The 26,399-nt window shown below is 40.2% G+C and overlaps 2 protein-coding genes across 5 annotated transcripts in view; one reads left to right on the forward strand and one right to left on the reverse strand.

Annotated features, from left to right (window-relative positions):
* The window catches only part of Gde1 (glycerophosphodiester phosphodiesterase 1), a 32,653-nt gene extending 17,130 nt beyond the window's left edge, over positions 1 to 15,523 (reverse strand). Inside the window, exons 1-3 of the mRNA XM_005391107.2 lie at positions 14,965 to 15,523; positions 4,368 to 4,543; positions 486 to 591 (exon numbers count right to left, since the gene is read on the reverse strand). Coding sequence (XP_005391164.1) covers positions 486 to 591; positions 4,368 to 4,543; positions 14,965 to 15,225 — 543 coding nt within the window. The 5' untranslated portion in view covers positions 15,226 to 15,523. The remainder of the gene's footprint in view (positions 1 to 485; positions 592 to 4,367; positions 4,544 to 14,964) is intronic.
* Positions 15,524 to 19,979: 4,456 nt separating this feature from the next.
* Ccp110 (centriolar coiled coil protein 110kDa) overlaps positions 19,980 to 26,399 on the forward strand; it is a 37,889-nt gene continuing 31,469 nt past the window's right edge. Inside the window, exons 1-3 of one of the 4 annotated variants that reach the window (XM_005391108.2) lie at positions 19,980 to 20,184; positions 21,719 to 21,859; positions 24,421 to 24,576. In XM_005391108.2, coding sequence (XP_005391165.1) covers positions 24,436 to 24,576 — 141 coding nt within the window. In that variant the 5' untranslated portion in view covers positions 19,980 to 20,184; positions 21,719 to 21,859; positions 24,421 to 24,435. The remainder of the gene's footprint in view (positions 20,185 to 21,718; positions 21,860 to 24,420; positions 24,577 to 26,399) is intronic. The other 3 variants (XM_005391109.2, XM_005391110.2, XM_013517705.1) reach the window with 3 other exon arrangements.

Genomic DNA, 26,399 nt, shown 5'->3' on the forward strand with positions numbered 1-26,399 from the left:
TTTATATATCAACCTTTATCAATTGTTTAAACTGGTTAAAATTAACATAATCAGAACTCTGCTGTTAGCTACTAGAAGCTTTAAATACAAAGTGCTCTTTAAATGCAGTGCATTTAACTCTTCAGCCAGATTGAACAGGACTTATGTACAACTCCTGTATTCCTGTTTTGGAGGCTACTCTATTCCCCATGTGCCTCTTTATACTGTTTATTTAATAATCTTTTGTAAAAGCTTTATGTAAATTAATGAAACGACACATTTTCTGCTGGTTTTAGAATATCAAAAGTTAAAATGTTTCATCATAAAAGAATAAAATAGTTTCATAATTTACTGTTTCCTTCAAGATGTGGATTTGTGCATTATATACTTCTACTAAATAAGTATGTTATAATCTGTAAAAATAAAAAATATATATCCTTTTGGAAATGATTAACAATTAAATAAGATGACCTTTAACAAAGTAAAGCCCACAGAATAAACTGTACCATATTTGCATGGCCTTTGACATCAAAAAAGATGGTGAGGTTATAGTTTAAGCACTCTGCAACGGCTTCCCTCAGGGTAGGGATCTTCTCATCAGGGAAATCATTCCTATGAGACAGGGAGAAGGAACAGAACATTACAGGAAGCAGAGCAAAGTTTAATGGGATACACATTTTGCAAATGCCCCGCAACAAGTGAGAAGACTTCTCCCCCAGGACTTCCTTTCTTCAACCTAGCCAAGTCTAGTGATAATTTACTATAAGTACTTGAGCCACATTACATTATATTCTTGGCCAGCGAACAACAGCAACAACAAATACATTTAGGAGATCACTGAACCGATAACGTAATTAGTAACTCTACTTCCTAACAGGCAGAGTATATGCCATCTTTGGAAAACTTAGAAACTTAGTATTTTTTTTTTTTTTTTGTCTTTTTGAGACAGGGCCTCCCTATGCCGTTCAGACTGGTCTTCAACTCACTTTGTAGCCCAGACTGGTCTCAAACTTGCAAGGAGCCTCCTGCGTCAGCCTCCCGAGTGCTGGGATTATAGGCATGCGCCACCATGCCTGGCCCCAGAAACTTAATTTTAAGTTAATTTTCCCAACAGAATTCTATGCAGGAGAAATTCTTAGAAATATATAAATCTATCAACTGTACTTCTGTGCATTTATTTAAGTGGAACTGCTTGAAATAATTTTCTATATAAACTTCTGATAAAAAAAATGAAGATTTAAGTGCCAAACACAAGAAATCAACTATTTTCTCATCTGGGCTAGGGATTTAGCTCAGCGGCACAGCACCTGCCTGGCAAGCGCAATGTCATGAGTTCGATTCCCAGTACCGGAAAAAAACCAAAACCAAAACAAAAAACAAAAACAAAACAAAACTATTTTCTCATAATAAAATTTTATCCCACATGATTTAACTTTTGGCTCATTTAACTATATTATTTCATCTCTAGGATCTTGGTATTAAAAAAGGGTAAGAATAATTTAAGTATTACAATAAAGCAATAGAAGTCAGTAGTACAACTGCTAGCTATCCTGTGCATACATATATACATAATTTTCCCTTTCTTTCTTTTCTCTTTTCCCTCATCCCAGTTGTTCTTTACTTTGGAGCAGTTTAACTTTTAGAATATCTATTATACTTCTATTGCTTTATTGAAAGGAACAGTTAATGTTTAATTGTTTGATAATCTTATATGCCTGTTTGTTTACCTGAGTAACCAATTTGAAGATATCAATATATAACACAACAACCATTGTTCATTTTCTATCACCTTGTCTGAAATTCTGTATGGCTTGTACTGTTTTTACGTTATTTTGTAAATGTATGTGTGTTTGTTAATATGTTTTCTTTCTTTTATCTCTCTCTTTTTTTTTTTTTTTTTTTTGTCTTTTTGAGACACGGTCTCGCTGTGCAGTTCAGGCCAGCCTTGAGCTCACTTTGTAGCCCAGGCTAGTCTCAAACTCGCAACAGTCCTCCTGCCTCAGCCTCCCAAGTGCTGGGATTACAGGTGTGCGCCACCACGCCTGGCTCTTTTATCTTTAAAATAAAATTTTAAAAAATCTTAAAAAAAAAAGCATTATAGGCCTATCTGCCAGCCATTCTAGTCCATGTCTATTTTCTAGGAAAAAAGATGGAGACCTGAATTTGCTGTTCCTTTGGGCAGTTTTAGTTTTACACTCCCCTCTCGGGTTGAGCAAAGATTACACTGAGCATAAGAAAAGACAACCTATTCCAGTTGTGGAGCAAAGACTGTTAAAAATGGTAATGTGGTACACCAACTCCAACATGGTGGTGCCTTCTTATCTGATATGGTTTCTTCTAAAGGCTTTTTAAGGATGATGCTAATCCCAAGTATTTTTTACTTTAAAAATTACCCTTGGGCCGGGCTTGCCTATAATCCTGGCACTTGGGAGGTGGACTGCCACAGTTTGAGGCCCCCTGGGCTACACAGTGAGCTCAAGCCTAGCCTGAAGTACAGAGTGAGACCCTGTCTCCAAAAAAAAAAAAAAATTACCCTTGAGCCTTCTATTTTATTACTGTAGCTGCAATGTCACTGTAATATTAAAACCAGGTTTCCCCCTATATACCACAGCAATTGAATAATGGATGATGGTGACAATCCCAGTAGCCTGCAGACCTCATTTATCAGTATTCTCTCCAGTCAGAAGAATCACTGATTTCTTTCACAACCTACTAAGCTTCTGAACCATCTTTTTTTTTTTTTTTCTGGTGGTACTAGAGACTGAACCCAGGGCCTTCATACTGAGTAATGTCCCCGGTCCTTTCATTTTTTATATTGAGACAGGGTCTTGCTAAGTCACTCACTAAAGTGCCCAGGCTGGGCTTGAACTTGCAACGCTCCTATCTCAGCCTCCCAGAGGCACAGATGTGAATCACTTTTAAAGAAGATTATAACTTCAACACTGGGTCAAATACTCAATATTTAAAGAGTATTGATCATGGTCCAGAGAATTGGTGTTACATGTAAAACACTAAGCACATATTTTTCCCTATTACAAAGATGACAGCCAGGTATGGTGGTACACACCTATAATTCCAGCATTTAGGAGGCCATTTAGGAGGATCATGAACTCAAGCTCAACCTGGGATACATGGCAAGTTTGTGGCCAGTCTTAACTACATAGTAAGACCATGTCTCAAGAAACCCAACACAATAACCAACCCAAAGGAGAAAAAGGAGAGGGATTTAAATAACCACAATCCAAAGTACATTATCCAATACCAATTCCAGGGGCAGGTATAAGCTGTTAATGGGGGAATGGTATGGATTCTGTGGTCACCCATGTTTGAGAAATGTTAATTTAAAGGTAAGGATTGATGTGGACTCTTCTATCTCCCAGAAGGGTATTCAGAGTACAGTACTTGATTAGATTTCTTGTAAACTTATAGGACTAGCTGATCAATTCCATCTATCTATCTATCTATCTATCTATCTATCCATCCATCCATCTATCCATCCATCCTTTGGGAACTATCAGTTTAAACTATACCAGAACATGATTAAATCAGACATCTGAAAGAACTTCAAGCCTTGCAGTGCTGAGAAACAGAAAAGACAGCCAGAAACAACGGAGTACAGTGGATGCTTCTCTGGAGCGGAAATGGGATATGTGGCTTCTTGAAGAACTAGTTATTTGCCTTGAGTAAGTCACTTAACTCTTCTGGGACAATCTCTAAAAGTAGGATTAATCTAGAGCTATATGGTATCACCTATGACGAGTTAAGTTTAAATTTGCATTTAAATTAAGAATTCAGTTCCACAATTGTACTAGTCACATGTCAAGCTGTCAACAGCCACAGTTGGCTACCATAATGGACAGTGCAAAAATAGACCCTTTCCATCATCGTAAAAAGTGCTACTAGACAGTGCCATTCTGGATAATTCCTAGGATACTTCCCACTCCTCAAATTCTATGATCCCTCAAAAGCTCGTTATAAAAATCTGAAGGCTAGTTAAAAGGTGGTGTTACTCCATAAGCTTTTAAAGAATTTATCATGTGTTTCTTCGTATACCCAAAGACAAGAAGACTGACAAGCAATTTCTTTCAGCCTTATGATTGAGTCTACAATTTAAACGATAGTACAAAATAAACACTATGTTAATGACTAGGTAGAGTACTATCTTGAGAATAATTCTGAGGCCCAATTTGGCCTCAGTGGAAAAGATTAAAAATATACGTACAGTATTTCTGTTATTCCTGGCACCAGCTTATTACTTGGAAACCTGTATACAGTTCAAAACACAGCAACTCTCCTGGAGCAAAAGATGTAATTAGAAGGTACCAGTGCTGATCTGTGATCTCCAAGAAAGGCTAAAAGGTATGTTTAAGTAACAATAAATTACTTACCTGAGTCTGTGATTTGCTGCAGGATTAAGTTTCCTAATTTGTTCAAATGTCAAATCACACAACCGACCAGTCCCATCTGTCGTCCTGTCTACTGTGTTATCATGCATTAAGACAGGAACGCCGTCAGAGGTAAACTCGATGTCCAACTCCACACCCGTTGCTCCATTCTTAGCTGCCTTAACAAAAACATCAACAACATTGATGTCAAATGGCCACAGACATAATTTTGCATCTAAATACTCAAGACCAACAGAGCTGGATAAATTGACAGCTACTCAGATTCCCCTTCCAAACAGCAGCCCTGATCCACGTGGATGTTAACCTTACCTCAACTTCTACACTTACAGTGTTTTTAAACACTTAATTTCCCTACTTATCCCAATCTCACATTACTAGATGGGGAAGTTTTTGTAAGTTTTCTCTAAACACTTTAAATTATATAGTTCACCAATGGCTTAACAAATTCTACTATTTACCAACATTCTCTGTTGGTATAGTAACTCTGATGATTCCCCTGTGTTTGTCCATAACAAAGTAGATATCTCACCACTTGGGTATAAATATTATGAGTCAGGTTTCTGTTGTTTTAACTCCATTCTCTATAAAAGAAACACCAAACCTTCTTCTAGAGGAGACTACAAAAAAAAAAAAAAAAAATAGAGGAGACTACAGTTTGTTTATGTCTACATCACTGGCTATTGGCCAGGAAACTGGTACCCCTGATAGGGTATATTAAAATTTATCCAGAGTTTAGGGTTGGGTGTGTACCTCAGTGATAGAGCACCTGCCCAGCATGCTCAAGGCTCTAAGTCTGATGCCTACCAGAGAAAAATGAGTGAATAAGTAAGAGAACATTAAATTTGAGAAGTTAATGTTTGCTTTCTAGGCTTCCTTATCACAATGAACATGTGAAATGCTCATTGTAATTAAGATTTTCTCTTTTTTTTGTCTTTTTTGAGATAGGGTCTCGCTACACAGTCCAGGCTGGCCTTGAGCTCACTTTGTAGCCCAGGCTGGTCTTGAACTTACAATGATCCTCCTGCCTCAGCCTCAAGTGCTGGGATCACAGGTGTGCACCACCATGCCTGGCTTGTAATCAAGATTTTTAATTAAAAAAAATGTTTAAGTCACAGCCCACTGCCACCATACATAGGATAGTTAAAAAGACAACAGGACGTCAATATAACTAAATTTCTCCTTTTCATTCTTTTTTTCCTGTGCTCCCTTCAGCAGCACATATACACTCTTTTCCTTCCTTTCTAGAAGTAAAACCCTTCTTAGGCCATGTATGGTTATAATCCCAGCAGTGTAGAAGGCTGAGGCAGGAGGATTATGAGTTTGAGCCCGGTCTTTCCAAAAGTACTACCTTAAAGTTGGTGTGGCTTATTCCCACTGTCATTCCTTTATAGGTCTTTATATATTTATTTACTGCACATGTTAGTACCCACAAACAACATACAGCACTGTGCTGGTATACAGGAAGCATTCAGTAAATTTGGTCATTGCCATTTAGTGTGTCCTTTTAAACTTATTTCTAAAAGTAACATAGCCTCCAGGCGTGGTGGCGCACACCTATAATCCCAGCACTCGGGAGGCTGAGGCAGGAGGATCGCTGTGAGTTCGAGGCCAGCCTGGGCTACATAGTTAGCTCAGGGGCAGCCTAAACTATACAGTGAGACCCTATCTCAAAAAACAAAAACAAAAACAAAAATAAAAGTAATGTAGTCAAGGATTGCCAGGAGTTCAGAAATAAATAAATAAATAAAAGTAAGGTAGTCAAATACAGTCATGTATTCTATGGGTAGATATTTTTCCTTATTTAAATATTGTTCTATCCCTATGTTATAAAGATATATAACTGTATTTTCTTCTAAGCTTCAAATTTTGATTTTCACCTATGTGACCAACATCCCTCCCCACAAAACAATCCCAATTCTACCACTAATTAGCCATGACATCTAGGCTGAGTTACACATCTACTCCAGCCACCATCTCATTGTTAAGATAATGGCCTCATTTCACACATCTAGGATATATGACAGTGCACACTGGAGATAGACAGGTTTATTACATTGATCTTAAGATAAGAAACATTGCTTTCCTGGGCTAAGGACCTGAGATTTGTAATCCAATGTATGTAATTGTTGTTACAGTTTATAGCACTTTATAGCAATATAGTATAATATTAAATTTTATCGGTCTCTAATAAAAAAAAGATAGTATTTCTATAATGCTTCTAGGAGTTGTTGTGAGGTTTTAGAAACAATGCATGCAAGTTATCAAGTTTGGTACCTGGCTCTGAGCTGACATTTCACTTAAGCAATAATGATTAGAAAAAGTAAGTCTAATGAAAAACTCATTATAATAATGTTTACATCTATACTGGTTAAAAGGGCTTAACAAAGTCAAAATGTGTATCTTTTCAAGTTAAAGCCAGAACAATCTACATGGACTATATAACTTATAACATAAAACCAAATCACATTTCTAGTACATTTCTCTCACTATACCACAAGTAGTACCCTTATTCCTTGTGTTGACACTATAATTAGATTGTTATACTTTTATTCATTAGGGCTATCTTTATTTGGCCAAAACACACACACACATACAACGGTGAGACATAGTATTTTACAAAAATACTAAAACTAATAAAGAGTTCACTTATTTGCCTTTTCTGAGTAGTTATTAAAGTCAGAACTAAAAGACAAAACAACTCTATAAAAGAAATACCACTTTAGAAATAGTGGTATTTAGAAATATCACTGAGACCAAATATTCTAAGTAACTGCATTCAACTTATTCCACCTACAGAGAAAAGGGATGAGCACCCTTGACTCTAACATATTAGCATATTTTAAATCTTTTCATTTATTCAGGGATCATTATATTTTTCTTCCACACATTACCAAGTTTTGTGGGGGGGTTTTCTGTCTTTTTGAGACAAGGTCTCACTATGCAGTTGAGGTTGGTTTTGAGTTCACTTTGTAGCCCAGGCTGGTCTTGAATTTGCAATGATCCTCCTGTCTCGGCCTCTTGAGTGCTGGGATTACAGGCAAGTGCTGGGATTACAGGCAAGTGCTGGGAATACAGGCATGCGAAGCCATGCCCAGCTGCAAACAAACAAGTTTACATTGCAATTTTATTAAACTTTTACTTTATTCAAAAATGTTTTAAATTATAGCAATGTAGTAATATACTGTAATAGTAGAAGGGCATGCCAAGGTACAGGAATAGAAATCAGCACACTGGCTACTGTGAGGCGGCAGGTGGTGCTGACGTCAAAGGGGGCATAAAAGAATACATTGGGAAATGGACTGAGGCAGTGGTTACCAGGTATTTTACGAAACCTTGCCAAATTATGCACATAAAATGTGTACGTTTTATTGTATGTAAACTATACTTTGATAAAGCCTGATCAAATGGCTCTAGAGCTGTATCTGATGGCTCACATCTATCATCCTAGCATTCAGAAAGCTGAGGCAGAGCTGGGCATGGTGGTACACGCTTGTAATCCCAGCACTCAAGGGAGGCTGAGGCAGGCGATCCTTGTGAGTTTGAGGCCAACCTGGACTACAAAGTGTGCTCAAGGCCAGCCTGAACTTCATGGCGAAACCCTATCTCAAAAAAGACCAAAAAACAGAAAAGAAAAGAGAAAGAAAGCTGAGGCAGGAGGATTGCCACTAATTCAAGGCCACCCTGAACCATACCGAGACCCTGTTTCACTGGAAAGTATCTCCTTTTTATTTATTTATTTATTTTTGAGACAAGTCTCGCTCTGTAATTCAGGTTGGCCTTGAACTTTAAGCAATCCTCCTGCCTCAGCTTCTCAAATGCTGGGATAATAAGCATACACTACCACGCCTAACTGAAAAGTATTTCTTAAACATACATCCCTACAACTTCATACACAGACCTTAATGTTTACTGACAATGAAGAAAATTACAAGTTCCCACTACCAGAATAAACAGTGGTAGTATTCTTGTAAATCTGACCAAATTAGAACCACAATCCTTTATTTTTTTAAATTTGAGATGTTATTTACATACCTTATAATTCACCCATGTCAAATGCACATTTCAAAGATACTTCTGTATATTTACAGAGTTGTACAATCATTACCACAATCATTTTTTCATTATTCTCCAAAAAAAACCCTTTTAGCAGTCTGAATGTCTTTCCCTAACCCCTGACCAACCATCAATTTACTTTCTATTTCCATGGATTTGCCTATTCTGGGCATTTTACTTCATGGAATTCTGTAACACATAGTCTATTGTGGCTGACTTCTTTAATTTAGCATATTTTCAAAGTTTATCTATGTGTAGCAGGTATCAGGAATGTCATTCTTTTCATGGCTGAATAATACTGCATTCTATGAATGTACCAACCTTTACTGATCCATTCATCACTCAATGGACATTCATGTCATTCCTGCCCTTTGGCTACCACAAATTATGCTGTTATGGACATTTATGTATAAGTTTGTATTTGATGTTTTGATTTTCTTGGATGCATACCCATGAGATCTACTGCAGGGTTGTACAGTAATTATCTGACCTTTTTTTGAGACAGGATCTTGCTCTGTAATTCAGGCTGGCCTTGAATTCATTATGTAGCCTCAGCTTCCTGTCTCAGCCTCCCAAGTGCTGGGATTATAGGTGTGCACCACCATGCCCAGTTATTTAACCTTTCAAAAAACTGCTCGGCTTTTTTTCTACCAGCAGCAATATAAAGCTTCCAGTTCCTACATACCCTTTCCAACATGCTTTTGATTATAGCCTCACTAATGGGTATGCAGTAGTATAGTTTCGATTTGTATTTTATGGTGGATAATAATATTGAAACTTTCTCCAGCGGACTTATTGGCTATTTACAGATCACAATTTTTCCAAAGAATATTTACCAGGTGCCTATTATGTATCATGTACTTTTCTAAGCAGAGAGATAGTGGTTAGAAAGAAAGGATTATGGTTCTTACATTTTAGTAGGGAGAAACACATTGCAGACACATTACATGTAATTATGATAGTGAAAAATATTTCGAAGAAAAAAATAGAGGGTAATGTGAAGGGAACGAGAGGTGGGAGCATCACTAGATAAGACAGCCAGGGATAAAAGAGAGCCAATCATAAAAAGACCCAGAGAAGGAGGTTTCTAAACACAGAAAATAGCAACTACTGTAACATTAAGGTACTAAGATAGGAGGAAGCCGTGGAGCTGGTAGAAAATGTTGACTGCTTACCCAAATCTATTTCCCTTTTCTCTTGATCTTGTCCCTGTGTTCTTCTTTCTTCTATGCTCAGAGTAAGTGGACATTCCCAACGTGTGTGTGTGTGTGTGTGTGTGTGTTTGTGTGTGTGTGTGTGTGTGTGTGATCCAAGGAGGCTTCTGAGAAAGACACAAGAAAGAGCTTGGATGCTGGTGTGTAAGAACATGATAATGCCCGGGGCTACACTAGACATCTGGCAACTACAATGAGGGCGGGCAAATATGCCACAGGTGACTGAGCAACAGACACAAATCAGCAGAGCCTCCATGATCACAAACCCAACAGCTGTGCTAACCATCCCAAAGGCCATCCTTCCCCTACATACCTCGAGTTCTGTGAGACAGTGAGATCCCTTACTGAGATGTTTGATGATGGATGGGCCTTCTATTACATGAAGCCAAAAACTTCCCAATAAAACACCCAGGGGGGTGGAACAGAGAAAGCAGGGACTTTGAGAAAGACATATGATTGAAAAAAGTTTGTATTTTATCTAATTCCAAAAGGAAACTACTAGACGGTTTTAAATAAAAACAGTATAATCTGCCAGGCATGGTGGTGCATGCCTGTAATCCCAGCACTCGGGAGGCTGAGGCAGGAGGATCGTTGCGTGTTTGAGGCCAGCCTAGACTATGAAGGGAGCTCAAGGCCAGCCTCAACTGTATAGCGAGACCCTGTCTCAAAAAGACCAAATAAATAAATAAATAAATGAAAACAAAAATCAAAATTGTAAGTTGGAAATGTGGGAAGTGATAAAGAATTGACAGAACAAAAACTAAATTCTGATGGAAATAAACTTTCTTTTGAAATCATGGGAGAGGACAAAGTCTTGTCTTCTATAGTCTGTACTTGGTAGTTAAAACATTATTACAGTTAAAAAGTTCATTAACAATAACCTCATATTCTAATAAGCTGAATTACTATATCTCATTTCCTCTTAAGACCAGGAATCAGTCTGACACAATGATTATTATTGTTACAACATAAACATACAAAGTATGACTGGAATTTAGCTATAGTTTCTGTGCAATACAACAGGATGTGAAGCACTGTATATATATTTCATATAAATGCTTCCTCATTCATTCACTATTATTTATATTCAGTCGGACATGCTCTTGGTCAAAACACCACATCCATCAATAAACTCAAATGCATAGTACGGTCAGTTAACCTAGGGGTGCACCACCAAGCCTGGCTACCTTGAGATATCTTTTAAGGTGACTCACATAAAGGTAAGCAAAAATGAAAAACAGTGACACCAGTGTTGTTTTCTCCTACAATAATAATCATCTTTCTTTTCACTGCAACACTACCTCCTGTATATCTTACTAAATTATTTTATCCAAGCTCTTTGAGTTTATCTACATACATTCCTCAATATTTTCAGGTTTATTTTCAAACAGGAAGCCAGAAAAAGCTGCTCTCACTGTCTCCCATCACAAAGAAAGAACCAAGGGGACAGAAGTATGTGTGCAGTTAGTTAATCTTGTCAACTTGATTGGATTGAGAAAGGCTTAGGGTCTTAGTAAAGGGCATTTCTGGGTGTGTCTGACAGGGTGTTCCCAGAGGTGACTGGTCTTTGGGACAGTGCACTGAGGGGTAGGGGAGGACCTGCTCTGAAAGTGGGCAGCACTATACAGCAGGGTAGAGGTGGACGAACAAAAGCAGAGGAGGGCAGAAGCCCACTAGCACAGGTTCTTGCTCTTTCTTGCTTCTGGTCTGCTATGAGGTGAGCAGCTTTTTCTACCCTTCTGCCATGTTTTTGCTTTGTCATAGGCCTAAAAGCAATGGAGCCAGATGACCACAGACTGAAACTGAGACAGGAGATTAGGGTCAGGCAAAGCTGGCTGGGGAGGCAAGTGCGGCCTGTTGAATATAAAATCCCAGGACACATGTACAGAGCAGTTCCCAAAGCTCTGCATGTGGACTTCTCACAAGCATTCATGCAGGTTAGCCGGGTGTGGTAGTGCATGCCTATAATCCCAGCACTTGGGAGGCTGAGGCAGGAGGATCCTTGCAAGTTTGAGGACAATCTGGGTTACAAAGGGAGCTCAAGGCCAGCCTCAACTGCATAGCGAGACTCTGTCACAAAAAGACAAAAAAAAAAAAAAAAAAATTCAAGCAGGTTTTCCACAGGATAACCCAGATCTGCCGTCAGCCTGAGAACTGAGTGATACACAAAGGACAGTCACTATTGAGTTTTTGTCACTGTGTGTTCTCTTGCATGGATGACTGCCCTCATACTGCAGAGTGTATTCTTTTCTTTCACTTACTTGGCCCAAACTCGCTCTGTAAAGCCTGTTTCTTTTCCTACCTTTAATACAACTTTGCTACCTTTTGTACTCGTCTTGGCCGATTCTTTGCTCAGGACAGAAAGAACCTAGCAACCACCTCCAGAAGAGACTCTAGCACCCCAAACCCGGTAACAAAACCTTTGAAACCATGAGCCAAAATATATCTTTCTTCTCTTAAGCTATTTTCTCAGAGAGGCTGTCAAAAACAAGGAAAGCTAACAGATATTTAACATGGCTATACATAAAACCTCAGGTATCTTTTACTAACTCAAAGGTTGCCCTCCTGGTCAGCCTTTTTTCCGGACTTAAATTTTTTACCTTTTCTCTGAAGAATCAAGCCATCTTTGGGTTCTTGGAAGAAATAGTTTACATCTCTAATTAGGCCAGCTCATCGTGAGGTAGAAGAAATACATAAAATAGGTAAAAAGGAGATAAGGAAAATCATAGTCTTAAAATTGTACTTTTAAGAAGACTGTACCTTCAGGACACAAAGCTATCCCAGGTTAGCCACACCTGAATTCCATACGCTTGTTTATTTTTTTCTTCCAGGCCCATCACCAAAATCCCTTAAAGATACTGTAGTACCAGGGCATAAATTAGTTTAGCTGGTAAGGTATATAGCTGAAATTTGACACTAGGGTAGAAAAACAGATTCAAAGAGTACAAAGAATGTTTCTTAGGGAAAACATCATTTGTCTTTACAAATGGGGCCATGCTTTCACATGTAAATTGAGCCTGATTTTTCTATGGATTCACAAATTCCACTTGCCAAAATACAAATACTGCCAGCTCAGCATAACTCTATGTAATTCAGGCTGGCTTTGAACTCATTATGTGGCCCAGACTAGCCTCGAACTCATGGCGATCCTCCTGCCTCAGCCTCCCAAGCGTGCAATACTACACCTAACTAATGTGCCTCTCTCTTGAGGACCTTGCCCTCAAGCCCTCTATTTTCTCTGAGTGTGTACCTTAATTCTGCCTAACAAAACCTTTCTATGCCTGCCACTGAGGCATTCTGAAATTCTCTTCTGAGATGAGTCAAGAACCTACTGTCTAGGCTGGGTTGAGGTCACCACTCCATGGACTGTCCTGTGACAAGTCAGGCCTCACAACCTATTTGGTAAACACCATCATCATTTCCATTTTACAGACAGGAAACTGAGGTCAGGGTGGAGCCTAGGGTAAGGAGCAATGTCCACAGCCCCAGCTTGCCACACCATAGTCATGACCCTAACAGGAGCACAGGAAGTTTAAGTAACTTATTTATTATACAATACTGTCTGTTCCTAGCCAGGCAAAGAAAGGACAGGTAGTTAATTTTCACATCCCGGAACATATTCTAGTCTGTGATGAAAAGTGCTAGAACTTGAAAACAAAAGGAAGAATTCTAAAAGGCGCTTCGTGTATTTAAATGAGTTTTATTACCTATTTAATGTTAAAAGAAATTGTCAATGAAATGAGATCAGATAATATAGTTATCCCTTGGTAGTGGGATTGATCTCTGAATCCATAAGGACTCCAAAATCCACAGATGCTGAAGTCCCTTATAAAAATGGTGTAGCCAGGTGCAGTGGTACACACCTGTAAGCTCAGTACTCTGGGAGGCTGAGGCAGGAGAATGGCAATTCAAGCCAAGCCTGGGCAACTTAGTGAGACACTGTCTCAAAAAATAAAAAGGGCTGGCAATGTAGCTCAGTACGAAGGTTCTGGATTCAATTTCCAATTAAAAAAAAAGTATAGTATTTGCACATACTGTATCCTAAGAACATCCTCTCATATGCTTTTTCTATTTTCCTTCTTTCTTTCCATATCTATTTTTTTTTTTTTTTTTTTTGAGCTGCTGGAAACTGAATGTAGGGTCTCCACAAAGTTACATCCCCAGTCCATTTTTATTTTGAGACACAGTCTCACTAAATCACTAAGTGTCCCAGTCTGGGCTTGAACTTGGAATCTTCCTGCCTCAGCCTCCGAGTGCTAAGATTACAGGCCATGTACCACCACACCTGGCTCCATACAAATTTAAAAACTCATTCTTTATAATACTTAATACAATGTAAATGATTCATAGTTGTTATACTGTATGTGTTCACTGCAGATGTAATTTCTTTTTGGATATTTTAGGTCCCCAAGTAGTTGAATTTATGAATGTAAAACCCACAGTTAGCAGAGACAAAACAATTCACTGAAAAGCTCTCTTTATAATGAAATCACGACACTGCCAAGAGCTGGGTGATCTCAGCAATGTCTTGTGGGAAAATTACCAGGAGTCCAGCTACTAGGGTTGTGTGAGTGTATGTATACCTGTGTACCTGTGGTGTGTGGAAAGAAAGGTGATAGAGAGGTGGACCAAGTAATTTAGAGAACAAGCAAAGACAATCTCAGAGATGGGTGCTCCACAAAGAATGAACTCATTTACTGACTAAGACCCTATGAGACACAGCCCATTTCCTACCTCATTAACACAAGGGATTTTGTTCTGTGCCTTCAAGTCAGGCCACCACTTCTGTCACTTTAACACTCCAACTCCTTTCTGACCTTGGGACCTCTGCACTTAATGCTTCCTTTTCCTGAACACCTTCCTCACAGATCCCATGGCTGGCTCTTCTCATAATTCTGGTTTCAGTACAAATAGCACTTCAGGACTACAATAGTTTCTTTTTTGTTCCGGCTACAGTAATAGCCCTTCCCTCTCAATACTTCACCTCACTACAATTTAATTCACTTCATTTTTTGCTCACTATAAGTATTCACTTAGGAGTTGCCTCCCCAACTCCGACGTAAAGCCTGTGAAAGCAGGGACCCTTTCCGTCTTGTTTACAGCTGCAAACTCTGTGTCTATAGCAACCATATAAACAGCTCCTGTATTCTATCAATCCTTAAGTTGGCAGATTCCTAGAAATGGGGCGGAACCAAGGGGCAGAGGGGTGCGTTCCGTGCGGAGGACTAGGGCAAAGGGAAGGCTGTCAGGAGAAGCCCTGGCCTTCGAAGCACACGCGGAAGTCCGAGGGGCGCGAGGCGTCGGGGGCTCACCTGCCGAATGGCCGCCAGCGTGTTCTCGGGCGCGTCGTGGCTGCCGCCGCGATGGGCGATGGCCGAAATGCGGTCCCGGGGCTTGAGCACCTGCAGGACTCTGCGAGAGGGCACCGGCTCAAAACTGAAGAAGCGCAGCAGCACGTAGAGGCTGCCGGTGAGGAGGCAGGCATTGAAGGGGCTGCGCGTCACCACCAGGAGAAGCAACAACAGGAAGGAGAAGGGGCCCAGGAGGCCCCCCTGCTCCTCCCACAGCCACATGCCGGCGCCCGCACCGACACGGACAGGAGTCCCGGACCCGCCGGGTAGGGGTGAGAGGCCAAGGAATCGGCCGCAGCCGGAACCCTCCGAGCGGACTAGCGCCGCACAATGGCGGCGGCGGACACATCCCGAAACGAAGCCGGCCGACCAGCCAATCAGGGCCCGGGTTGTCCAGCGCTAGGGGCGGAGCCGCTTCCATGGCAACTGGGCGGGCCCAGGCTCCGGGCTGGAGTTCCAAAGTGGCTTTTTGGTTATCTTGGATCGCGATTTCAACCCATGTTCTGACTCCTTAGTTGGGAAGGGGAGGGAGGAGACTGGTGGAGATGCTGTGTTTGCCCTCAAGCACCTGAGCTGGGAACCTTATTCTATTTGTGCGATTCAGTTCAAGTTGTGCCAAGCCGTGGTACCCACTGTGAACAGGACTGACAGGGACCCACCTATTAAGAGATTTACAGCAGGGCGCTGTGGCGCCCTTGTGTAATCTCAGCACTCGGAGGCTGAGGCAGAAGGATCGTAGCAAGTTCGAGCGAGACCAGCCTGAGCTACAAAGTGAGCTCAAGGTCAGCCTGAATTGCATAGCGAGACCCTGTCTCAGAAAGACCAAAAAAAGAGAGAGAGGCTGGGGATATAGCTCAGCGGCATAAGCGCTTGCCTAGCAAGCCTGAGGTCATAAGTTCGATTCCCGATACCAAAAAAACAAAACAAACAAAAAAAGAGAGAGAGAGAGAGAGAAATTTACACTGTGGAACGGGGGAGTTGGCAATACAGCTAACGTTTGTTTTTATTTATCTTTGAAATACAGCTAACGTTTGCAGAACACTTATCATGTCCCAGGTACTGTGTTAGGAATCACTGTGTATGCATCTCTCGTAGTGGAAGACCACTATAGGGGCTGGCCCCAGATTGCTCACTCATTGGAGATGGGTAGGAAACCACTGTTGGGTCCTAGCCTGCTAACCCATTAAAACCATGATTTGTGTTTTCTTCTGGGATAATCAAGGACTAAAAAGCCATTTTTGCTATAAAAATAAAAAGAGAGAAAATAGAAAAGTGACTTTCCATTTGGGCCCCAAATACACAACAGATAACAAAGCAGAGCAAAGCCAGGAGTGGTGACACATGCCTGCAGTCCCAGCACTCAGGACGCTAAGACCGGGGGATTGGAGGGAGTTACAGGTTAGCCTGGGCTATATACTGAATTTAAGGCCAGCCTGGAATACATGGCAAAACCCTGTCTCAATAAATAAATAAAGCTTGACTTGCAGTTTGTATTTGTTACTGTAAAAATTTAGGTCAAATCCCTTCTCAGCTCTGCATATGGGTATATTAATTATTTAAGAAGTGTCCGTCTAAAAGTAGGCAAAACGTGGTTGATTAGTCCTAAATTTACATGATCTTGTCCTCTTTCAAGACTAAGAATCCAAAGATAGGGATTTACAGGGATAGTTCAGCTACCCCAGAAGCCTCCAGCCATTGTTCTAAACCTATGATCACCTGACTTCCAGGAAAAGCTGAGCCCCACATAATTGAAATCACCACAAATAAAGACTTTTTCAGACATAAGGATTCCAGAGCTACTATTTGTAAGGTCGGCTGTGCAGGGGGTGGGGAGTAGTCATGAGGCCACCTACAGAGAGGAAAATTTTATTGGAATGGGAGTGTCATGCCAGACTTTGAAGGGTAGGTACCGCGCACCAGCGATCAAGGGAGCTAGGTTTGTATATATAGGTAGAGTGGTTCAAAAATTTTGTCAGACTGGTCTTGGCTTTGTTTGAGCTGCCAGGACATTTGTGGGAGGGGCTGACATTTGTGCATTAGGTTAGAGCCTGTCAGGAGGTAAATTAGATTACAGCTGTCATGCCAGAGGCAAATTAGATTGCAGCTGTCTACACCTGGAGTGGTGGCGCATGCCTGTAATCCCAGCACTCGTCAGGCTGAGGCAGGGCAGGCTGAGGCAGGAGGATTGCTGCGAGTTCAAGACCAGCCTGGGCTACAAAGTGAGCTCAAAGCCAGCCTGAACTGCATAGCAAGACCCTGTCTCCAAAAAAAAAAAAAAAAAAATTGCAGATGTCTGTCAGGGAGACAGGGTTGGCTTTTGTAGGTTCGGCATGGGGGTGGGGGGAGTGGTAGGGTGGGGAATGGAATGGACTCTTAACACTATTATAGACAGCTAAATTAGGTAGAAATTAATATACAGTCAGAGAGGGATTAGACCTTCAAGGAAGTCAGCACAAAAAATAAAGACCTCAGAATTTTAACTAAAGGTGAATCTGAAGAAAGCCAGGCCTCAGGATGGAAAAGCAATAGACAGGCCTACATGTCTCCCTGGAGAAAAACTGTAGGAGCCAACCTGAAAACTGACCTAGGAGGTACAAGGAGACGGAGGAATAAAAGAGACAAATTTGTAACCAAGGGGGACCAGAGGCTGGGAGTCTACAAGGTCTCATTTTTATTAGTAAAATGAGATAATGTAGCAATCACACAATCTAGGGTTCAAGAAAATGTAGATGATTAACAAGGAACATAACAACTTTACACCTGGATATATAATTTTCTTTGTTTAGCCCTTAGCTGATTGTTGTCCTGCCCTGGGGTATTGTGAGCATCAGCATTCCTGCACACAAGCAAGGGTGGGAGCAGCCTTCCACTCCCTCTCCCCTCCCTGGGAAGGGTCAACAATGCTTAGATCTCTGGGGCTAATCAGGTAGCCCAGTCTCCCACAATAAATAGCAGTTTGAGATTATACTGTATTTAGCACCACCTGGTTCAATGTACTCAGATAGACATCAGACATTTAGGTGGGTGATCAGAACACTGAGACCCATATTCCCCTCCCTTTCCAAGAATTCCTTTGATCTTTCCATAGTCCCTGCTATATGACTCATTTCCCTGTTCAATCAATATTAGCTAAGCTGCTATACTTGTATTCTTATCAGTTGATTGTAGTCTGCTCCGTGTTGTACCCTCACTATGATTTTGCTGGACAAATTATCTCTGACGAAGAGCCTCAGTGGCCACACATCCATCTCCTGCTTCTCCAGCGCTTTCTCTTAATAAACCTTTCCTATTCTTTGTTTTATTTTGTTTTGTTTTCTGGTACCGGGAATCAAACTCACGACCTTGCACTTGCCAGGTAGGTGCTGTGCCGCTGAGCTAAATCCCCAGCCCCACCTTTCCTATTCTTAACCTCCTTTGTACCTTGGAATTCATTCGTTATTATTTGGGGAACATATACTGGGCACATCTGACACCTAGCAGGTTGGGAATTATATTTTTTCCATATCAGCACTAACTGAAACATTATTTATTACAACAGCCTCAGGAGAATTATTTCAGGAGGATTTTCTAAAGTAGGAGGGACTGAAAAAGTATAAGAAAGGCGCACAATCGGACTATAAACAGCAGAGATTTCAGTGATTTCTTCGTTCTATGAATGAGGAAACTAAGAGGTGAAGTGAATTGAACCGTCATTAGCAGAATCATTTGTAATCATGACTTGTGACCTTCACTGTTACTCAGCTTCCTTATCTTAATTTTCTTCCTACTAAAGGTATAAGCACAAGCCTTGCGCAAAAGTTTACTTACAATGAGGAGACACCCCACAATACTTTACAAGGGAATACTTTTCATCATTTTTTTTGGTACTGGGAATCAAACTCAGGACCTTGCACTTGCTAGGCAGGTGCATATGCCACTAAGCTATATCCCCAGCTGCAAACGTTATTGTAATTACATCTTATGGTCACTCTTGTGATAGGCACTTTTAAGATTTTGTTTTGTTTTTGACAAGGCCTCACCTTGTAGTCCAGGTGAGCCTTGCCTGAACTTGCTATGTAGCTTAGGCTGGCATCAAACTTACCTTTTTGCCTCAGCCTCCCTAGTATTACAGGTGTGATAGGCACTTTTAAGAGTCTCATTTTACTTGTGCAAAAATAGGCATTGGAACGAGAATCAGTAAGAGAGAGACAGGTTAAAGTTGAGTTAGGAAATAGAAACAAGTCGTATTTTGCAAAGCTGATAATATGGTGTTTAGGTAGAGAAATTTGGCAGAAGATACAGGGATTTTTTCTGTCGTCTTGGACCTGTTACTTTTTCCCCTTGTACACATTTTCCCACTGATTTCCAAAAGGGCACAGATGTCTCAAGGCTTTGGATTCAGCAATTTTTTTTTTTTTTTTTTTTTTTTTTTGGTTTTTCTCCGGTACCAGGAACCGAACTCACGACCTTGCGCTTGCCAGGCAGGCGCTTTGCCGCTGAGCTAAATCCCCAGCCCCTTCAGCAATTTTTAAATGAATGTTGTATTTTCCAACGACCACAGAGATTTTTTTTTTTTTTTTTTGTCTTTTTGAGACAGGGTCTCGTTATGCAGTTTAGGCTGGCCATGAGCTCACTTTGTAGCCCAGGCTGGTCTCGAACTCGCAACGGAGCCTCTTGCCTCAGCCTCCTGAGTGCTAGGATTACAGGCATGCGCCACCATGCCCGGAATGACCACAGAGACGTTATCTCTATAAAGGTAAATTAAAAAGTGGCAACTTCACGTAAAACTTCTGGGGGTTTCAAACCCCAGAAGCGCTCATACTGTGTATCGTCATAATTTTATAGGTACTGCCTTGCAGTGAAGACTCCATTTCCCAGCGTGTACGTCGCTTGCCGGAAGCACAGGTTCCTTATGAGCGCGCGATGCATTCTGGGCATTGTAGTTTCTGGAGGACCAACAATTTCATTGCCAGGGACGCAACCACAGGAAGTACGGATCCTGAGGGGTGGAGTCCGAGTGGCGGCGGCAGCTGCGGTTGCCAGGAGCCCGCGTTGCCGCCGGAGAGACCCGTAATATGGCGGGGAGAAGAAGGAGACGGAGGCGGCGGACCGAACTGCAATCTACCAGAACCATTTGAGCTGTTTTCTTTCTGACAAGTTCCGTGGCGAGGGAGAAAAGCTGACCGGGCCGTGAGTGATCAGGTGTGTGCGTGAGCAGTGGGCTTTACCCCAGTCGCGTCTGGGCTGAGAGGCGACTTAGTGACCGGAGTTGGCGCTCGGTGAGGCTGAGGGTGGGCTCTGTGCTGAGTTCCCGGACCTCCATCCCCTAGAAGGCACCAGGTTTGGGCAAATAGGTCCCGGGAGTGGGTGGCACCAGGCGCGGAGGTGGTGCTCCGATGCTGGCATCGCCCGGGTGGGTCTTTGGAAACGGCGAGGTGGGCATGGGGCGCTGGGGTGAGGCAGAGAGGGGGTGAGGAATCCGCTCGCGTCCCTGCGGAGAACCCCCCCTGTGATAAGACTGTTCGGGCCGTTTTTCTTCTCTGTCCCACAGTGCAAGAGAGGGAGGCGTCCCCAGGGTGTGCATTGGCCATTTCTAAACGCCGGTTACCACAACCCAAAGGTCCGAGGAGCTCTGTTTACTCGGCCTTTGCGACTCTGGGGCATAAGCCTGGGCATTATAAAGCAGATTCTCTCGATCGCCCCTGACCCCGCTAGGTGGGTCGTGCCCTTTTGTTTCTCTCATCTGGTTAGAATTCCAGTCCCCTAGCCCCAGTTCAGACAAATGGTAGCCGTCCAGAGGTTGATTTGATGGGGAGGGGCCTGGAAACTGAAGGAAGCTGCCCCCTACCCCCGGTTTTCAGGTTACCTTTGAATCTTACCAGGAACCAAGCCCTGTCATTGTGCTCCAAGAGTTTAGAGGCTAGTGATAAAAATCATCGTCGCCATTGGCCACTTCACAAGAAAAGCAGCTCTCATTTATTGATGCTTTCTGCTTATCCCGCAGAATTCTAATTGCTGTAAATGCGTTAGCTCATTCAATTCTCACAGAATCCCTTTGAGACAGATAGATTCCCTGAAGGTCTGTGTTTTACAGATAGGGAAACAGGTGTGGTGATGCTGAGTGGCTTGATCTGAATGTACCTGAGTAGGAGATCTTCCCCTGAACTGCCTCTGCAAGAAGTTTATGTTTGTGTGGGAATTGTGTGTGTTACTTTTACCATTCCCTTCAGTGACATTTCTGGCAGAGTGCTGGGAAGGAGCAGATGGGGCCTAGGGTTTGCAAAGAGGCTCATTTGGTTAAGGGTCAGTGCTTTGGTGTAAGTGGAGACGACAAGGCTTGTCTGAACCTGCTGCAGCCGACATTAATGGGAGGGGAACAGTAATGCTTGATGGTAGAGTACTGGGCAGTAGATTTGTGGTTAGAATGGCCTTGTAAGTGAAGGCTCTCAAAATGAAACCTTGCTGACAGTGGTAATTGTGGTGTGAGAAACATATTCCTCTCTTGCTTAATCATGGGATGTAGACTGCTCACTTTTTAAAGGGCTACCTTTGCAGTTTAGAGGTACCAGTTTCTTTGGGAATAGGGCCATCCATGAACCACTGCACCATTCTGTAAATTCCATTCTTCCTCACTTCGTTTCTTTGCTGTATAGTTTACTCTTTTCTTTTTTCTTCGTAGGTTTCATAATTTCTTAAGATAATAGTTCTAATACAGCTATTCAATACTTTTATAAAGTGCCTACTGTGTACTAATCTGTTCTGTGTCGTGGGGATTCAGTGAACAGACTGGGAAGGTACCTGTTCTTATGGAGCATACCTTTTGGAGGAGGAAGACAGAAAAAAACCAAGGAAATAAACAAGATAATTTCAGATAGTGGTAAGTGCTACGAAAAGTAGGAAACAGGCCGGTAATGTGATAGTGACTGAGGCAGGGTTAACTAGGCTAGCATAATCAGGGACATCCTCTTTGAGGAGAAAACATCCAAGCTGAGACTAAAGGATAAGAAAGATCTAGTCATGCTCCATTCGGCATTTTTTTATAATCTTCATATTAGCACTTGTATTTGAATATTTAATGCATTGTCATATATTGTAAGTTATTCTGTAATAATATATTACTGTGTATCTGCAATATGTAGGACATACATGCACTATTTAAGGGATGTAAATAACTTATTGAAGCAGTGAGGCATATTTCTGTGATGTTAAAACTTGTTACAAAGGTAGTTCATTTTTTAAAATTTTTCAGACCTCTAAAATTGAATTGCATGCTTTGCTTGTATATCTGTAGAAAGTATATTACATTATTTATACAAGTAATATAATCATGTTCCCCATATTACTAAATGTGTAAGTTGTATTTAAAAAATACTTTGAAGTATTTTAGTAGAAATGGATTTATTTGGATTTCTTTCATATCTTGGATATTGCATATTTTGGTTGTTAAGAGATCATAATATAGGTTGAAACCTAGACTAAAAATGGTTATGTGATAAACTATTTTGTTGGTTTTTACTTTTGTTTTTTCCTGTGTACTTGGTTTTGCAGTGCTAGGAACTGAACCCAGGGCCCATGCATGCTAGGCAAGCACTCCATCACTGAACCTTCTTTTCAAAAAATTAATATGAGCTTGCAAAATCATGGCTTTCACACTCTGAAAAACCATTTCTTTGAAATTAAACTCTCACTTTGCATAAACTGAATAGTATAGAAATTACATGATGGAAAAGTGGGAAGAAGTTTTGTTACTGATAAAACTAATAGTTTGTCAAAAGTAGCTACAACTTTTTTTCATAATCTAGTCATAATTTTGAATTTGCTTTGTTCTCATTTTTAGCTGTACTATAATTTGTTCCTGACATTTCAGTGCACTAAATTTTTAAGTATTCTGAGGCTCAGTACAGTATCATATTCTATCTTCATGTTCGCGTATCCCACAGAATGAGTTCAATTTCCCTTCCTCCTCTTTTTCTGTTAAGTAGTTAATTGTTTTGAGAGGAACATTTGCCGGGGATATAGCTCAGCAGCACAAGTACCTGCCTGGCAAGCACAAGGTCCTGAGTTCGATTCCCGTTACCAAAAAAATAAAATATAAAAAAAAGGAACACTTAAATATTATTGTATTAAGTTTTCTGTTTCCACAGTTTACCAGTCCCCTTGCTGGTTACGATTTTAATAGTGTCTATTGTTATTTTCCCTTGCCTATATAAAAGAAACATTGCCACATATAATGCTATGCAAACAGACAATCAATATATAGCAGTTGCTAAGAAATGATTATAGTAGCTGATCCTTCTGATTACCTGGGATTTTCATAACCACCATCACAGTTTCCCAGAAACTGAAATTACTGCACTGTTATTTTAAGTAGCTTGGTGATGGTTCCAATTTTCAGTAGTAAAATAAAGAATTAATCCAAGAGCCAAACAATTTTGTTTTCTACGTCTCACTGCATTGGCTGGTGTCCCCTGAGTCAATATAGATAGTTTATGTTTGTTCTTGAGACAGGGTCTCATTATGCAGTTTAAGCTGGTCTTCAATTCACTATATAGCCTAGGCTGGCCTCAAATTTGTGGCTATCCTGGCTCAGGTACCACCTCATGTGGCAAAATTATATTTTTAAAATAGATGAGTAATAACTTTTAGACTTCATGACAGAAAAATAATTTTAAAGATTACGTTAAATAGCCCACATTATGCTGCAAAAACAGTTCTGCTTTTTTTGTTTGTTTTTGGTTCTTGGATTGAACCCAGGGCCTTTATGCTGAGATATATCGAACTCAGGACCTTGCACTTGCCAGGCCGGCACTTGTGCTGCTGAGCTATATTTCTGGCCTCCCCAGCCCTTTTGAAAGTTTTTCTTTTTAAAAAACGTTTTAGTTTCTTTTAAAATTTTTTTTTGAAACAGAGTCTCACTAAGTTGCTCAGTTGCCTGGGTAGGGCTCAAATTTGCTATCCTATCTCAGCCTCACAAAGTGCTGAGATTACAGGCATGTGCCACTATACCTGGTTGGATTTCTATTTTCATGATACTGTTTTTCTTGTGCTGTGTGAAGAAGACTTATTTATTAAATACAAAAAATACAGAAAATACAACATTTTCTTTTACAATCTGAAGTTAGTAAAATGGTGCAGAACTTTTGTTTTCTTTAAGGTTTCACTGAGTTCTTAGTACCCTCTAAACTAATCAAATTTAATGATTGATTTACATGCAAAAATGTTCATAAAAATTTAATATATAAAAACAAGTCTTAAATGGATGAGATCTTGAGGTGCTTTTATAACCTAGAATTAGCTCCTGAATGATGAGACATTTCAGGGAAGGCCAGTTCTAGGGCTTGTGAATTCTAGGAATATTTCATGCTCCATAAAATTTTGTCAAATAATTAAGATCTATTTTTCTCAGCACATTAAAAATAACATTTTTCTTTCTTGTAGTGTGATTGTGGGAAGATGGAGGAATATGAAGAATTCTGTGAAAAAACTCTTGCCAGAATCCAAGAAGCATCACTATCCACAGAGAGCTTTCTACCTGCTCAGGCTGAAAGTATCTCACTGATTCGCTTCCACGGAGTGGCCGTGCTTTCTCCACTGGTAGACTTTCTTTAAATAATTTTTTTTCTCTAGTGAACCATAAAATCAGCTCACAGAAAAATAAAGGGAAGGCTTATAAGCATTTAAAAGACGCCTAATGTTTATTCATAGTTAGAGAAATACAAATGAGTTATAATTTTTACCTACTAGATTTGCAGAGATCTGATAGATTTTAGTGGTTCTGAGATTGTGGGAAAGATGCCCCTTAAATGCACTTTTGCTAAGAAAACCCATTCAGAGGGGAAATGAGAGGAATAAAGGTGTGCCTACTAACTTTGATCAATGTGGCCAATTTCATTTTTGGGAAATATCCTACAATTACAAGTGTGCTCAAAGAAACGAGTTATACTAGCATTGTTAAAAATGAAAGAGATTGACAACCTAAATGTCCATTAATAGTGGACTGTTTCAACTAACTGTAGTCTGTTTTATAGATTGTATAGTGCAGACATAGAAGGATGTCCTTGAACTACTGCATGCAGCATATTGTTAGCGATAGTACAGAGTATTAATTTAAAACCTAAGCTCTGGAAACTTGAGGGGTGGATCGAAATCATTGTTCTGTCACTTACATGCTGGGTGAACTTTTGCTCCATTTCCTTGTTAAATGAGGATTAAAATAGTACCCACTTTATAAGTCTGTTTTGAAGGTTAAATCAATGAATACATGTAAAATGCTTAGAAAATTACCTGAAAATTACCACATAAGTGGTAACTCTTTGCATTTTTAAAACATTGTTATATTTTTTGTCAGGAGGAATAAGGGAATGTAAGATGGAGAAGACACATTTTTTTTTATCATATATACTTTGATACTCATTGAGTATTTTTTAAATGTAAGTGACTTTGTTTTAAATCAGAAAATTAACATTAGAAAAATAGCAAGTTAAAAAATTTTGTTTTGAGCCTGGCATGGTGGCACATGCCTGTAATCCCAGCAGTTTGGAGGCTGAGGCAGGAGGATCACTGCAAGTTCAAGGCCAGCCTGGTCTACATAGTGAGTTCAAAGTCAGCCTGAACTGCATAGTGAGACCCTATCTGAAAAAAATTCTTTTCTTTTTTTTTTTTTTTTTTTTTTTTTGCAGTACCAGGAATCGAACTCACGACGTTGTACTTGCCAGGCAGGCGCTGTGCTTCAGAGCTAAATCCCCAGCCCAAAAAATTCTTTTCCTTTGGTATAACAAGTGTTAAAAGATCAATATTTTCTATCAACTTTTTGTAATAATTTTTTTTTTTTTTTTTTTTTTTTTTGAGACAGGGTCTTGCTATGCAGTTCAGGCTGGCCTTGAGCTCACTTTGTAGCCCAGGCTGATCTTGAACTCACAATGATCCTCCTGCCTCAGCCTTCTGAGTGCTGGGATTATAGGCATGTGCTACCACACTTGGCTATAATAAAATTTTAAAGCATAAAAAGTTTAAAGAATAATACAATGACCACCCATATCTCTACATTTAAATTCAACAATTTTTAAACACCTTTTTTATCTTTGCTTTATTGTGTTTGTGATTTTATCTGTATATGTACATATATATATTCACTAAAAAAATTGCCTACTGATTTCAAAATTGAAGACTTTTCCCCTAACCATCTTGGTATATATTTTCTAAAAATATATTTTTTTCATACATTTTCCTATAAAAATCTCAATACCATTATCACAACTTAAAAAAATTAATAGTATTTAATATTTTGTTCATACTCAAATTTTTTACTTACACTCAGAATGTGTATAAGTAAATGTGTATCCAGTCAGAGTTCACAAATAGCATTAGTTTACGTTCTTTAATCTCTTTTAGTATAGAACTGTCCCTCTACCTCTTTA

Source organism: Chinchilla lanigera, unplaced genomic scaffold (assembly GCF_000276665.1).
Source record: "Chinchilla lanigera isolate Chin_1 unplaced genomic scaffold, ChiLan1.0 scaffold00041, whole genome shotgun sequence".
Classification (NCBI taxonomy): Eukaryota; Metazoa; Chordata; class Mammalia; order Rodentia; family Chinchillidae; genus Chinchilla; species Chinchilla lanigera.